Genomic DNA, 16,172 nt, shown 5'->3' with positions numbered 1-16,172 from the left:
TGTATTTAAATTAGCATATAATTTAAAATTTAATAGAATAGTATTTAAAATAAATTAAAAAATAAATAAATTTTATGAATTTGTGGTGAAAAAATATTCAACAAAAATAAAGAAAATTTTAAAAAAAGGAAAATAAACAAATAAAAAATATATAATTTACTAAATGTGGGAACATTCTCAATTAAATTTAAAATCAACAAGTAATAGGTGCAATAGTAAGACACATTACATTATTTAAAGAAAAATATGATTTAAACCTTAAAAATGATTTTGTTCGAAGGAGAATTACGAACCCCAAATATTTTTATAATATGAAAAACATCAAAAATCAATTAAATTTAAAAAGTAATAAAATTTCTCAAATAATAATGCTTAAATTAATATCCGTTTTAATTCAAAGGAATAAAACAGAGTTGATAGGTTGGAGAATAAGCAGGCCCAGTCTTTTTTCCTGCCCTCTAACCTAGACGCAAAACCCTCGGAAAAACAAAGGCTAAAACTAAAACCCCCTCTCTCTCATCCCCAAGGAGACACAGCTTAGAGCTAAAAAACAGTTCCAATGGCGGCCAAGAATCAACAAACGCAAAAACCCAATAAGAGAAAGCAATTCTCAAGCACCAAAACGGACAAAGATGGCTCGAAATCGAAGAAGCCGAAGCTGCTTTCTTCAACCCCTTCATCAGCAAACCCTTCAAACAAGCTCCTCAAGAAACCTTTCAACTCATCCAAACCAAAACGAGAACACCCAACTCATTCCAAGTTTAAGAAATCGGAATCTGGGAATGATAATAAAGAACTTACAAAGCGAGAGCGTCGAATCCAAGCCAAGGTTATTTGATATTATATGTATATTTTTTAATTAGATATTTTAGAAGTAAAGCCATTTTGTTTTTGTGTTATTTAATGTTTGTTGTTTTATTGGTTTTTGGTAGGAATTGGCTGAAGCTAGAAAGAAGAAGAGGAAGCCGCATTATACTCTTGAACAAGTAAGTTCTATGCCTTTAATTTCTTTAATTTTAGGGTGTAACTAAGTCGAGCTCTGGATTATTATTTAGGGTGTAATCAAGCCGAGCTGAGTTTATGCTGTAAGAAGCTTGATTTGAAATAAGAGATAAGAGTCTCGAGCTCGTTTCAGTTTCATTTGTAAAGCATGAACTCGAATTGAGAAAAACATTGAGTTGCTCAATCTTGCTTGTTTACTTGGTTAAAGTCAAGCTCAGCTCTCATGCTCGATGTCAAACTTGATTATTTGTATTCAAACTCAAGTTCAAATTTGAATTGAAGATTTTCTATACTAATTAACTATGTTGCTTGGTCTCTTCATTTTTCATGAAGTACCTGTATCCTACACACAGATATGGGAATATGACCTTCAAGGATCCTTTAAATACATGGAAAAACTTAAAAAAGCTAACCATACCTGCGTAGGTATTCAACACTCACTCCTGAGTCCAAGTAACATAGCTAATTAAAAGGGGGGAAATCTTATTAGTTGCACTATCAAGTATTAGAATACTCAAATTTAATTCCCTTGATAGCTCAAACTTCTTTCAGCTTGGGCTCACTCAACTCACCAACGACTGAGCTGAATTAGATTTTTTTTGTCCGAACCCTAATTGCTTAGGAATGCAAGTCCCTTGTTTACAACCATGGTGGAATTAAGAATTAAGGGGAAAAAATGAGGAGATTTTAGTTGAGGTGTTTATCAGTTGATTAGAACTTATGTTTTGGCTGACCATGTGAATATTTGGCAATTATCGAATTATGGTCTAATGCAAGTTTTGACCATTTTACATTGTGATAGGAGCTTGCATCTTTATGGGAAAAGATGAGACGTCGGAATATTGCTAAAGAAGACAGATCAAAGTATGTTTGTAAGAACAAATATAATGCATTGTTAGTCAGTATTATTATTTTTTGTACTAAAATGTTACTTGAATTGTTCTAAGGCTTATAACTGAAGCTCTGCAAAAGATGAAGGGAAAGATTCCAGAAATTGCTGGCTCTCATGTTTCATCTCGTGTTCTGCAGGTGGGTTTTCTTAGCCTTTTTCTTAAATTTTCAAATGAATTCCACTGCAATAGTCTATGATTGTCTAACCCCTTTTTTTTCTGGTTTTGCCTTAGACCTGTGTTAAGTACTGCTCACAAATAGAAAGAGATGCCGTATTCTCCGAGCTTCAGCCACACCTTCTGACCCTTTCTTGCAATGCCTATGCAGTGCATCTTGTGAAGAAAATGTTTGATGCGGGTATAGTTATGCTGCTTCACAGACCCTTTTTATAGTTCTCTTCTAGGTGTTGTTAACCCTATTTTTATCACTGTCTTACGTTATAATTAAATGCATGCAGCATCTAAAAAACAGCTGGCTGGGGTTATCTCATCTCTCCGTGGGCATGTTGCTTCACTTCTTCGGCACATGGTTGGATCTGTTGGTATGTTAAGACTTTGTTTGCTGACCTAATTTGTCAAATTTAATGGTGCATTTGCTTTAAACATGTGCCTTAAGCTATGTTGCTCTGATTATCCATTTTTTTTTTGAAGTTCCCATGTTTGACATCCATGATTGACACAAATGCCGACATGGGTATAGGGATATGACTCCATGGATCCTCCAAATACATAGAAACACTTTAGAAAATATTGTGCATACCTGTGTTGGAAACATACTTGTGTTCCGACACTCACATCCAAGTCCGAGTAGCATAGTTCCGGACCGTCTGGTGCATATATCAACATTGTAATGGGGCTATGACTCTGTAATAATCCTCCAAATACATATAAAAACTTAGGACAAAATTGAACATGCCCATGTTGGACATGCCTATATCCGTCACTCACACCTAAGTCCAAGTAACGTAGGTCTTAAGTCTACTCAATTTCATTTGCATATGATTTGTGTTAAAGTTAGCGATATAACTGCACCTAATTTTCATTAGGTTCACTACATGTTCTTGAGAGGTAAATCTGTTCTCAAGCCTTGCTAACATCCGGTGTTCATGCTTCTCCCTATGCAGTTATTGAGCATGCATATCAACTGGGAAATGCCACTCAAAAACAAGAGCTTCTGATGGAATTATATTCTACCGAGCTTCATCTGTTCAAAGACCTCGCATCCATCAAAGAAAGCAGGTAGAATATATATAAATTTGTATTTTTTGGCCATGATTGTCATACTTTCAGAAGTTATCACTGAGGTTGATGGGCTGTCGTTAAATTTCGCGATGTTATTCCTTCCATGGCTTTGTTGGATATATGTAATTCCATAGCAATATCCTACAACTGCAACAAGTTGGGAACAAAGGTTGACACAAAATTTCCATATTTCAGGTTAATAGATATAATATCGAAGCTGGACCTGCAAAAATCATCTGTTTTGCGACACATGAGTTCGGTAATCCAACCAATCCTTGAAAAAGGAATATTAGACCACTCGATGATACACAGGGTATTAATAGAGTATTTGGACATAGCTGATAAGGTATTTAAGATCTTAACATGCATTTTCAAAACATTCTCTAATAAGTTCCCTGCCAGTACCCAGTAGAACTGGTTTTTACATGTGATTTTTCTCTTTCTAAATTAAGTTTGTCAATAGTCCTCTGCTGCAGATATAATTCAACAGCTGTCTGGCCCACTCCTTGTTCGTATGATCCATACCCGAGAGGGATCTAAGATTGGAATGCTTTGTGTTAAGCATGGGAGTGCGAAGGTTTGTTGCAGTCGATTGGATGAGTTCCATAAAACCTAATAGATGAAGATACCCTTTTCTAGTAAAACACAAAATGATGTTACCCTACGGAATTCCTAGTTTTTGTTAACTCATGAATTATCATTCTTTTGGTGTTTTATTCTAGGAAAGAAAGAAAATCATCAAAGGGATGAAAGGCCATATAAGCAAGATAGCACATGATCAATGTGGATGCATGGTAAGGGTTGTTTATGGAATTCTATCTGCTCAAATTTCGTCTGTTAGAAATGCCATACGGGTGGTCTTTGTAGACAGCTTATTTTTAACCTTCTTAGCGTGCAAAGAGGTCTCCTGAAATCTGACCTCCCATCATAATTGAAAGCTGAACAGACTTAAGGAAAAACAGAAATAACCAAATCAACTTAAGTTGGTCTGTTTAGGCAGTTAACTAAATTAACCTAATATAAATGAGCCGATGTGCCCTTTTCTGATTCATATTTGTTTAAGATTATTATATATTTTATTGTATATTTCCTTAAAAAGAAATATCATAATCATCGGAGAAATGTAATCAACTTTGTTATAATATTTTCCACAGATCTATAATATTATAAATATATTTTATAATATTTAAAATATATAAATATAATCTATTTATATTAATTTGGTTAATTCGATCGGTTCAGTTATCACTTATATAAATCCACAACTGACGGAATTCACATATTTAACCTAAAACTGAACTAACTTAACCAAAATCAAATTGAATCAGTTAATTTGGTTAACTTGGTTTTAACCGAGTTTTGAACATTCCTATGTAAAGAACTAAAGCTATCACCATGCTCACTAACAAAATGCAAGTTATTCTGTTCCTGGATTTAACAGTATGGTTTCTATGTCTGAAATGTAATTTGCTCTCAGTAAATTCAGCTATGGAACTAGTGATATTTTGAGTAGTGTGTCATGAGGCCTTGCATTAAGATTTAAGGCACTTAAGTGTCTGGTTTCTGTTTTATCAGGTACTCGTTGGTATTTTTTCTATGGTCGATGACACAAAGCTTATAACAAAGGTTAGTCTGCTATGAAGCCTGTCGTTACTACCTTTCTTTAAACTACTATGTAATGTTGCTTTTTGTTAATGCTTGATTTTAATTTTCTGATTACAGATTATCATCCGTGAGCTTCAAACAACATTGAAAGAGCTTGCTTTGGACAAGGTCTATACTCATTCTAAACCTGTTATCTTAACAACAGATTTTTAAGAAGATAACTTGTGAAATAATAATGGGCTAATGACCTTTTAAGCAAATAAAAGAATTAGAGAAATATATATCTACCCTCATTATTATCTGAATTATTTACCTGGAGAATCCTTAAAATCTGAACCAATAAACTGAGGAGTTGGTCTGCCCTGCTTGGGTCTTCTAAAAGTTCATATTTTTTTACACTTTAGGATGTCCATAGAATGGATTGTATCCCTAAACTTGCGCCATTATTGGAGCTGTTTAGTTCAGCTTTTAGTATTGCATTGTTTACAGTTTTCTGTTTGCGTTTTGTGAATTTCAGAGTGCAAGGCGCTTGTTGCTGCAGTTGCTTCATCCAAACTATTCACGCTATTTAAATACTGATGGTCTGGCGTCTCTAAATTTAACTGTTCCATCACTCAGTTCTAAGGTAGTTTAACGGTTGTGATCTTTTGTCTAACTATCAAGACTGCAAACAACCTGTGCTAGAATTTACTTCGTTGTTTTTTTCTTAGAACGAGTCAGAAATCAAATCCAAGAAACTTTCAAGGGATGAAGAATCTAGTAAGGAGGCAGCTAAGAGTGATATTCCCGAAGAGAACCTTGATGAAGAATCTACAAAGGAGGTAGCTACAACAGATTCTGATATGGAAGCAACTGAGTCCGGTAAAAGTGATACTCCCGAAGAGAACCTTAACTCAGCTGAAGGTGGGAAGAAGGATCCTTCGTTAAGGAGGAGGGAGTTGCTAGTCAACAGTGGGCTTGCTGAGGTTTGTTTGCAGCTCTTGCCCATTAGGGTCATCTGCCCTTTTCTGTATTTTTTAAGATCTTTTTTCGGTCCATTGGCCAGAGACATCAAAATATTTATTTCTGGTTAACTTTGTGATGCTTGGTTTTGCAGAACCTTATTGATGTTTGCATTGAGAATGCAGAAGAATTGCTTACATCAAATTTTGGCAAAGAAGTAATTTTCGAGGTACTCAACTTTGTTCTTCGTCTTTTTAATGGAGTTAGCATTCTTTTTTATAAAATCCAGAAGTAGTTAGCCTGGAACTTTGTTGATAACCAAGCAGTTTTATTTATTACGAAGAGTACCTGTACCGATCATTTACACTTAACATTCAACACTTCTCCATTTGAACTGTTTTCAATCCACAATCATGATTTAACCACCATGGCATATGTTGGAAATAACGCAGGTTGCGAAGGGGGGTTCTGATGGAATTCTCCACCCAACTTTGGATGAAAAGTTGAATAACTTGCATGAAGCTATAGCAGAACTTGCAGCAAAGCCTAAATCCGATGAATCCGAGGAAGAACATGTGCTTGAAAACTTCCATTCCAGTCGCACCATACGGAAACTAATCTTAGACTGCCCTGCACTTGCTTCCACATTGTGGAAGAAATCTTTGGAAGGAAAGTGTCAATTATGGGCCCAGGGTCACAGGTTGGCTGCTTTGTTGCGTCTTTGAAAAAGTTTCACATTTAAAGCATAAACATCCACTTGATCTCCGACATTACATATTTTGATATTGGCCCCATTGTTGTATTTGCAGTTCAAAGGTAGTGTCTGCATTTTTGGAATCCTCAGACTCCGAGGTCCGTAAAGTGGCAAAAGAAGAGTTGCAGCCCTTGGTAGATGATGGTACTCTCAAAATCCCTGAAACCAAGCAATCAGCAAATGAAAATTAGGTCTGCCTGAAACGGAGAAGACTAGAATATCTCGATCGTTGAATGGATGTTGTTGATTGGACTGCTGGAAATGCCGAGTGAATGACCAATCATGAAGGAGTTTATGAAATATATACAGAGCAAATTACTGTGAGTTTTCTTAACTGATAGGGTTAAGGAATTTTGGCTAAATTACGAAATGATTGTAGAATTTGGAATATTATTATAAATAATGAGTTTCTTAAAAAATCTTTAACGCATGAGCTTTTATTACCTGATTTTTTTTTTGTGGTTTATTCTTCCATTCATCAAAATTGAAGACATGTTTTTGAATACTATTTTGCTATAAAAATGTAAAACGAATTGGAGATTTAGTCCAATTGATATATGTAATAACCCCTAAAATGTAGTATTGAATAGATTTAGGGTTGAAATTTTATTTCATTTCATTTTTTCATCATGGATTCTCTCAACACTTTACCTTATGGGCATTGTGCATAAATGCCATTGCCTGAGAATCTTATTTTACCGTGAAAAATATTAAATTATTTCGGTTTTTGGCTGAATTAGTTCATGTAATAGCTTGAATATTAAATAAGATTTCGGGTTTGAATTAAGTTAATTCATGCAATAATGTCAACAAATCTAAAATCTGAATTCTAACACTTGTATCTCTTTTCTTGTTCTAAGTTATAACCACTTTTGTATAAAAAAAGTACAATGTAGTAACTCGAAATTCGATTTTTTTTTTTAAAATCTTTAAGATGCAACAAATCTGAAATGAAAAGGTAGAATAATAATAATCGATCAAGAATGAATACAAACAGATCTGCTCTTAATCATTCCTCGAAACATTCCTCCAGTTTGTGAAGAAGAATTTTGAAATACTGGTGAATGATATTTCCCTCCTTCCTCTACACTTCTCCTTTGCAATTCCCAAAATCTCTCGGATTTGTTCAAAATTTGATCCCTCAAATGTGGGTAACCTTGAATTCCATATTCTGGTGGCTCAAAAACTGGGCTTTCTCTTTCAATCTTATGCTTAATCCTACTCTCATGACCACCAACACTGTTTGCTGATGGCTTAAATGTTGGTGATTCCTTCCTTGACATGCTATTTACCCTCAAACAGTTCTCTATAACCCTAATTTCTTCCTTGAATCTATCCCTAATTCCCTTCAAACTTTGCAGGAATTTACCCGAGTTTTTGGGATTTGATGAAGTTTGGGAATTGAGGAGAGATTTGTCAGTTGAATATGGGATTCTATTGCATTCATTGCAGAAGTGTTTCCATCTCTCTATGTTAAAAGCTCTTCTTTTCATATTATCTGAAAGACATGCATATGCCTGCAAGTAATGAAACAAATCCAGGTTATGAACTTAGGTTTAGCTCAGTTGATTTATATATAGTTACTCTTCAAAAGTGGCATCTAACAAGCTAGGATTCGAATTTCGTATGCTTGCAAGTAAAGAAACTGTTCAAGAATGAAACCAAGATATAGTTAAGGACTTAACTCGGTTGGTATCTAACAAACTAGGGTTTGCATTTTAGCAAAGGTATAGATGCCCGCAAGTAAAGAAGAAGTTCGGGTTACGAATCCGGGACTTAAGCTCGGTTTATATATAGTCACCTTTAAAAGTACCATCTGATATGTTAGTGTTTGAATTTTAGCAAAACACATGCGTATTGCCTAGAAGTAAAGAAGCAACTTTGATTATAAACATGGGTCTTAATTCAATCGGTACATATCATCATTTAAATGCGGCAACTAACAAGTTAAGAGTTCAAATTTCAATGAAAGAACATGCATAAGCTTGCAAGTAAAGAAACAATTTGATTATGAACTCGAAATTTAATTCAGTTGGTGACATTCAATAGTTTGTAGTTCAGATTTCAAAAAAAAAATATAAATATATGCTTGCAAGAAAAGAAACATTTCTAGTATGAATTCAATATTTAATTCAGTTACTCCATATGATAAATCTTTCAAAACAAAATAGCATTCAACAAGTTAGGGCTTGAATATCAATGAAAGACATGCACATAAGCGTAAAAGTAAAAGAACAATTTCGATTATAAACTCAAAACTCAACTCAATCAATTCATTTTAGGTATCGAATTTTGACAAAAAGATATGCATATGCCATTATAATAAGATGCAGCAACCTTTACCTGTTTCTCGATTAGGAACTCCTTTATGTAAATAGACATAAAAAGAAAACAAAAAATTGGTGACAATTACTGAATTGGGAAGAATGAAGTGAGTACCTAAAAGTGGTTGTTAGAGCAGAGATATTGTTCAACCAAAAGTTGTTATCAAATTTATTAGTATCTTTATGATTCTGTGTAGTGGGCCACTCTCACATCTATTTCATTCCCTCATAATAACATATTCAAAGGTCAAACAATCTCATCTATGTTTTTAGGATTTGAGATGAATTTTAAATATAAATATATTTAATTTTTTAATATGTCACCCATCTTTATATTCCTTTCGAATTTTAAATTTAAATTTTATTTTCTATTTTCATGAATTTAATCTCGTAATTTAAAAAGGTTATTTTGATGAACCTGAATTTAACATAATAATTTTAATAATATCAACAATTGTACCTCAAATTTAAAATCTGAAAAGTAGAAATACTGAATTCTTAAAAATAGAAGTATATGGACTAAATTCAAAATTTATTAAGAGTACAACAACTTATGACAAATTTTAATTTTTTTATATAAATATATATATATATATATATATGAATAAGATACAAGTATTCAATATGAAAATTATTTTTAAAAAATGAATAATATGAGTGAGATACCAAGTTTTTAATATAAGTATGTTAGAAAAAAAAAACTCATGTATTGGAAACAAATACTAATATTTGAAAATGAGTGAGATACATAAGTAATCAATACGAATAACTTAGGAGTGACCACAATAAATTTTGATGTTTCTAGCAAGCAATCCAATTGATCTCAATTATCCAATGCCACCAAAATAATAATAATAACAATTAATAAATAAAGTAAATCTAACCTCTGAAACAAGCTTGAAGGCAACCTCGGCTTTTGGATGTTTATTCTTATCAGGATGTAGTTGCAAAGCTGAAACACCAGAAAAAGAATTTCAAACCCTTTCAATAAAACAATGCACTTTCTTGCACTTTCTTGCTTACCAAGCTTATGATAACGCCTTTTGATAAGCTCAAACCCTGAATTCTCAGCCACCTGCAAGGGGGAAAAGACTCAGCCAAAAATGGCCTGGAAAATCCTTAAATTTTCCGGGAAAATATTCCGAGGAAGATTAAAAAGTCTGGAATGAACAAAGTAATGAGAACATACTCCCAAAAGACGATACCAGTCGATGAAATGAGACTTAACAGTGTTGTTGAAATGGCGCTTATGAGAACAAACGATTGGAATGGTGGACAATGAACAAATTTCAAGGACCAACTGAGATTTTTCACCTTCTGAAATCGTTGAACCCGAACCGATTTTCCCCATTCTTTTTGGATTTTAAAAAATGGGTTTCTTTCAAAGGATTGAATGCAACAAAATGGGGAGCGAAATTGGGCTTCAAGAATTGAAGAATGAAGAGAAAATGGTGTAAATGTAAGGTGGAGGAGAAATAAAGAGAGAGAAAAAAGAATATTAAAAAAAAAAAACAAAGGGGAAAAATGTGGGAGAAAATTTTTATTTGAAAATGGAACAGTTGTCGGGAAGGAAGAATAACAAACCTTGCTTTGCCATTTGGCTAATTAAAACCTTATATTGCCTAATTATACCATTTGGCTTTATTAATGTTATGAACAAACAAATAATTTGAGTGAAAAAAAGAAAAAAATTGAATTTTAATTTTTGTTTTTTTGATAAATTGAAAATTAAAATATTAAAATTATTATTAAATTGTATAAGTATTGAATTTATATTAAAATTTTATTTAGTAAATTAGTAAAATAATTAGGTTGTTTGATAAAAGAAAATATTTGTTTTCAAAAAATGGGTTAAATATATTTTGGGGCTTGAGCTTGGTAACTCTTTTCATATTGAGGCCTGAATTGTTTTTTATTCAAGTTAGACCTTGAATTTGATAATTGTTTCCACATTATTACATGAACTTTTTTTTACCCAACTCAGTCCTTGAAAATGCTAAAGTTCAGGCTCTAATGTGGGAACAATTGCCAACTTCAGAACTTAACTTGAACCGAAAAATAATTCAAACTCCAATGTGGGAAAATTTGTCAAGTTCAGACTCCAAATAATGATTTAACCCTTAAAAAATATTTATCTATTAGTTTTAATCAATTATGTTTGAATCAAATAGAACTAGTCAGTCAAACTAATTGGAACGGAAATTGGTCGGCGTATTGGTTCGGGGAATGAATTTGAACTGGTAAGGGCTAGTTGAATCGGCTAAAAAATCAATTGAACTAGTGGTTGAACCATTCTTTTAATTTTTAATCGAATTGATCAACTAACGAATCAGTAGCCTAATTGGTTCGACCACCAATCCAACCACTGGTCCAATTCTAAAAACACTGGTTTTAATTTTCTTAATATAATGTTTTATATTATTTTGAATAAAAGTTAAAAAATGATAATTTGAATTTTTTTAATTTTTTAAATAAAATAAAATCTATTTAATATTTTTTTACATTAAGTGATAAGTAACTACTTGCTTACTTTATTCAATATTTTTTTAAAAAAAAAATTCATATTAAGTAAAAAATTAAATCATTGTCTATAATGAAAATTTTTAATAATTTATCAAACACTTAAATTAGATTAAATTATAACAAATTAAATTCGAGTTTAGATTAATTAATTCCAATGATATAAATAAGTTTAAAGCTAAAAAAAACAATATTTGAAAATATTTTAAGTTTTAGAGTTGAATTTTTATAATAAAAAAATGAAAGATTAAATTAGACTAAAATAATAATAAATTCATAAATTGTTTTAGACAAACTTTAATATTCAAATAAATTTTGGATTTCATAAAAATGAAAGTAGTGATGTCCTCAATAGTTCAATTTGCGTTCTCTAATGTCATGGTAGTATTATTAGTTTTAGTTTTGTACCCTTTGGTATTGTCATCACGGTTGATCGGAGTTCATAATCATGCAATTCGACAATAATAAAGTTAGGATGCATATATCAGTGGTACATCTTTAGTAGTTTTCTGGCACCAATATAGTGGTCTCGTCTACAGAACTTTTCATGATGGATACGTCATACAACAACTTAATCAAAATTATGTATTTCCTTGTAATATTTTACTCTTAATGAATATATTAATTTTCTCCTATTTGTAATTAACTTCTATTGCTTAGTCAATAAGTTTGGATTATTAGTTTCACTATTAATTGAATTACTATTTTTATTTTTAAAATAAAATATTTAATTCTTAATTCTTAAATAATTTATGAAAATTTAATATAGAAAATTATTCCCATCACCTCACTTTTTTTTTTCTTATCCAAACAAATTTAGAAGTTTGATGATTACATAAAGAAATGAAATGAAATCATGTGATTAACCCTTTAATGGAACATAAAAATATTAGTACAAAATAATTAAAAATATGATATAAGCATGATACAATATGACCAAAAAAAAACACACAAATACCCCCAAATATTTATAACCAAATCACATATTGTATAAATATAAAGAATTTAACCACAATTAAAATAAAAAGATATAATGACTTAACTGATCCTTCAACTTTATAAAAAAATTATTTTAGCTCTTCATTTAAGTTTTCGTCATTTTTAACTTTTGATAAACATCTATTACCTTTTCTATTTATTTTGGATGATTTAACAATCATCACAAATTTAAAAAATTAAATGAAAAATTCAAATAATTTTTTTTATAAAATTAGAGGATCAAATAAATTGTTATTTTAAATATAATAATATATTAATTGGAGATAAAAAAATTTGAAGACTCAAAGATAAAAGAAAAGAGAGAGAGAAGGTTTGATTAACCTTTTTGCAATGAGAGCATGATTGAGTGTGGAGATTCAAAAGGTTTACATTTAATATTATTAGCTTTATGATTTTTTTCCAGATAGAATCATTTCTTCATATGGCTAAAGTATACAAAACTTTTTAAAGAAAATTCTATTTTTTTAAATATTATTGTATTTAAAATAATTTGTCATCATCTCACTTTTTTTTTCTTTGATGATTGCATAAAAAAATAAATGAAATCATATAATTAGTTTGATATTGTTAGATACAATATAATTTCATAATATGAAAAAAATAATATATTTATTTTTCATTTTGGTATCTAAATTTTTTATTGTTTCAATTTAATATCTAAAGTATCAATCACTTCCCAATTTAGTATCTAAAAGTATGCATTCATTATATTTTTTAATCCTTTTTTTGAAAGACGTTAAAAAAACACTTAATAGCCAATCACAAAACACCATGTGACAGCTTTATATAAAAAATATTTTATTTTATTAAAAGTATGTACACATTAAAAAATAAGAAAAATGGAAATAAATATATAAAAAAAATCAGAAAAAAACATATATAAAAATAAAATTTATGAAAAATATGATAATTGAAAATAAATTCATTGAAATTAATAATACTATTAAAAAATGTAAAAATATTTAAAAAAACCTAAAAAGGTATTTAAATATTAAGGTATTTTTGCAATTATTTGAATTTTATGTAATTTTTATAACATTTTTTAATATTTTGGCTTTTTAAAATTAAAATTATATATTTTAAAATTTTATAAAAAAATTTAAACTTTTTATATATTATATATGATTTTTTAACATTTTAATCAATAAACTATATATAATATTAAAAAAATAAAAAAAGGACATTTCTAATAGTGCCACATGGCAAGTCAAAGCCCGACCAACAGTCGATCAATGTTTGGTCAACACCAGTTAATGACCAATCAAAGTCAATGATTTTTTTAATATTTAAACATTTAATATTATAATTTTCTATTTTAATCTAAATTTGACAATTTTATTTTAAATAAATCAAATTGCCAATTGGCATTTTTTCATTGGTCAAAAACAAGCCATGCGGCACTTTTCCATTGGATTGGCTAAATAGATTTTTTTTTTTACGATCGTTACAAAATGAACCAAAAATAGAGGAATTCGATACTTTGGATACCAAATTGGGAGAAAAAAATTTGAAGTACCAAAGTATGAAAATGGATATACTTCAAAGCCCAAATCATGAATTAAATAAAAAATAAAAAATTATTAATTTATTAAAATTAATATGAATATAAAATAATATAAACAAAATATATAAAGATAAGGTGACAAATTACAAATTTTAGATTAATATTCATTGTAGATTGAAAATTTGAGATAAAAAGAGAAAAAGAACAAAAGGTTAGATTAACCTTTTTGCAACCAAACCATAATTGAGTCTCAAGATTCAAAAGGTTTTATATTTTATATTGTTAGTTTTATGAATTTTCCCAAATTCTATCATTTCTTCATATGGCTAAGGTATACAAGAATTAAAAAAATTAATTATTTTTTCATTAATATTATATTTATTTAAAATAATTTGTTGGTATAAATAGAAGTCATAAATATTTTTAATATTAATTGTATGAACCATTGAATTAAATTTCAATTTATAAAAATTGCATCTCATCAAGATGGATGATTTGATTTGGGAAGAAATCTATGTTTAAATAATAATAAAAAGCCTTTGTGAATTCAAAGTGTAAAGTTTTACAAATAAAGATATGATTGTCAACTAGCAAGGTTTTTTTTCCTTCTTCTATGAATCAGTTAAATTGGGGCATCCAGCTGGAGTGTAGGACCTAATTTCCATAATTTATGTTCTCTGTGTTCTATTTACTCTCCTTTTATAATTATGTTTAAACTTTTTAGATTTTTTTAATTTTTATGTTTTATTTAATTATCAATTTAGTATTGATTAGGGATGAGAAAAAAAAATTTTAAGACATCAATCTAAATTAAGGGGCTTAAACGGTTTGTAAAATACAAGTTAAAAAATATGGTTAATCGAATCAAATTAAATATACTTTTTTATTTAATTTACAGTTAATTTAATTTTTTCATGCTATTAAATGAATATTTATATTTAAAATAGTGAAATAATTTAAAAGTTCTATATAAATATTATTTTAAAAAATCATATAAAAGTGATTGATTATATTTTATTTACTTAGAAATATTAATAAAAAAATACTTTGAAACTTTACCAAATATTATTTACAAAGTATAAAATAAAACTCATTTTGCAAAATAAATGTAAAATTGTAATCATATTTGTTCTTTTTGGTATAATACTTAGAATTATTCATAGTCTCTCCCCAACCTATAAATATGAGAATAATGTACTTTAGAGCACTCGGATCCGTATCCTCTACATTGATAATAATACTCATGTGAAACGAGTTAGGGTTTAATCGACTTAAAATAATTTTTAAATAGTGATACTATATTATATTATAAAATTTAAATATTTTTATATGATATTATCCCATATTGTCAAAAAGGGAGTTGAATAAAAGGCTTTTAAGTTGGCCCCATTGGCATGCCGAAATGGGGTCGATTTAGCCTAAAAGTTTAACCTTCATGCCTACATCTCCAACCAATTTTCTCCTCTTCTCATTCATGAATTTTAAATATTATAATTGTATTTTTGAAATAATTAATCTCTTAATTTTATGTAATCCCAAAGTTCTCGATTTTAGAACCGCTTTATTTTTTTAATCAAGAAATATATTTAAAAAATTAAGGTTATGAGTAGACTTATTTATTTTGTATCACTGAAAATTTTGAAAGAATGTAATTATAAATATTAAATTTAAAAAATAAGTTTTGAGAGAAAAAACTTTGGATTTAAAATATGGATTAAGTTAAGACTTTAACGTTTTAGGGGTTGTTAAAATTTTTTTTCCTATATTTAACTTTTAATAAAAATATTAAATTAAAAATAGTATTATATAATAGAATAAAAAATAATATGGGTCATTTTAAAATAGGATTGCTATTAGATTAGATACTTAAAAATCTGAGAGGGATTAGACAAAATTCAAGGTCAGCATTATAAGTCTAGACTCAAGCAAATATGAATTGTGTTAATACCATACATAGATTCAATCTGACCTAAGATCAACTCTAGTTGTGACCTATCTAGGTTTATATCTAAATGCTTGGTTTGAATTTTGAAAATAGATTTATCTTTAACTTCTTTTTTTATTTAAGTATCTACTGTGTTAGCATCGAAATTATGTCACGAGTTAATGTGACACCAATTTGATGATATGAACTCAATTAAGAAAAATATTAAATTAATAAATGTTAATACGAGTATTTTTCTCTTTTTATGTTTGTATATACAAACACATATTAAACTTCACTTTTAAAATCTAAAAACTCTATTGTCACATTATTAAATCCTTTATTATTAATCACAAGTGTGAAATGATTGATGAACAATTTTACCAGTCAAAATTATTGATGATATCCTGAATTTTCATAAATTGTTTGTGGGCTTGGTTGGTGGATCTAGTATTTTATGTTAATT

General features: G+C 29.3%; 2 protein-coding genes across 2 annotated transcripts; one reads left to right on the top strand and one right to left on the bottom strand.

Annotated features, from left to right (window-relative positions):
- The first annotated feature begins 399 nt into the window (after positions 1–399).
- LOC107891852 (pumilio homolog 24) lies at positions 400–6,865 on the top strand. Its single transcript, XM_016816775.2, has 17 exons — positions 400–829; positions 933–986; positions 1,805–1,866; positions 1,950–2,031; positions 2,127–2,250; positions 2,351–2,434; positions 3,017–3,131; positions 3,330–3,480; positions 3,598–3,711; positions 3,857–3,928; positions 4,710–4,760; positions 4,857–4,907; positions 5,257–5,364; positions 5,450–5,704; positions 5,836–5,910; positions 6,134–6,381; positions 6,491–6,865. Exons 1-17 carry the CDS (start codon positions 560–562, stop codon positions 6,624–6,626), a joined length of 2,052 nt encoding a protein of 683 aa, XP_016672264.2. The 5' UTR covers positions 400–559; the 3' UTR covers positions 6,627–6,865.
- A 466-nt stretch (positions 6,866–7,331) lies between these two features.
- Positions 7,332–10,297, bottom strand: LOC107891853 (uncharacterized). Its single transcript, XM_016816776.2, has 4 exons — positions 9,949–10,297; positions 9,783–9,834; positions 9,644–9,711; positions 7,332–7,952 (listed from the first exon to the last, which is right to left on the bottom strand). Exons 1-4 carry the CDS (start codon positions 10,108–10,110, stop codon positions 7,413–7,415), a joined length of 822 nt encoding a protein of 273 aa, XP_016672265.1. The 5' UTR covers positions 10,111–10,297; the 3' UTR covers positions 7,332–7,412.
- Between the last annotated feature and the right edge of the window lie 5,875 nt (positions 10,298–16,172).

The sequence above is a fragment of the Gossypium hirsutum genome, chromosome D09, assembly GCF_007990345.1.
Source record: "Gossypium hirsutum isolate 1008001.06 chromosome D09, Gossypium_hirsutum_v2.1, whole genome shotgun sequence".
In the NCBI taxonomy this organism is placed as follows: Eukaryota; Viridiplantae; Streptophyta; class Magnoliopsida; order Malvales; family Malvaceae; genus Gossypium; species Gossypium hirsutum.
The sequence above is the reverse complement of the archived record's forward strand: the minus strand, read 5'-3'. Positions and strand labels throughout refer to the sequence as shown.

Coding starts and splice junctions, on each gene's coding strand:
- LOC107891853 (XM_016816776.2), bottom strand. CDS start 10,110: ATGGGGAAAATCGGTTCGGGTTCAACGATTTCAGAAGGTGAAAAATCT. Junction 9,712..9,782: donor AAGGCGTTATCATAAGCTTG/GTAAGCAAGAAA, acceptor CTGGTGTTTCAG/CTTTGCAACTACATCCTGAT. Junction 7,953..9,643: donor CCTTCAAGCTTGTTTCAGAG/GTTAGATTTACT, acceptor CATTACTTGCAG/GCATATGCATGTCTTTCAGA.
- LOC107891852 (XM_016816775.2), top strand. CDS start 560: ATGGCGGCCAAGAATCAACAAACGCAAAAACCCAATAAGAGAAAGCAA. Junction 2,251..2,350: donor GAAGAAAATGTTTGATGCGG/GTATAGTTATGC, acceptor AAATGCATGCAG/CATCTAAAAAACAGCTGGCT. Junction 4,761..4,856: donor ACACAAAGCTTATAACAAAG/GTTAGTCTGCTA, acceptor TTCTGATTACAG/ATTATCATCCGTGAGCTTCA.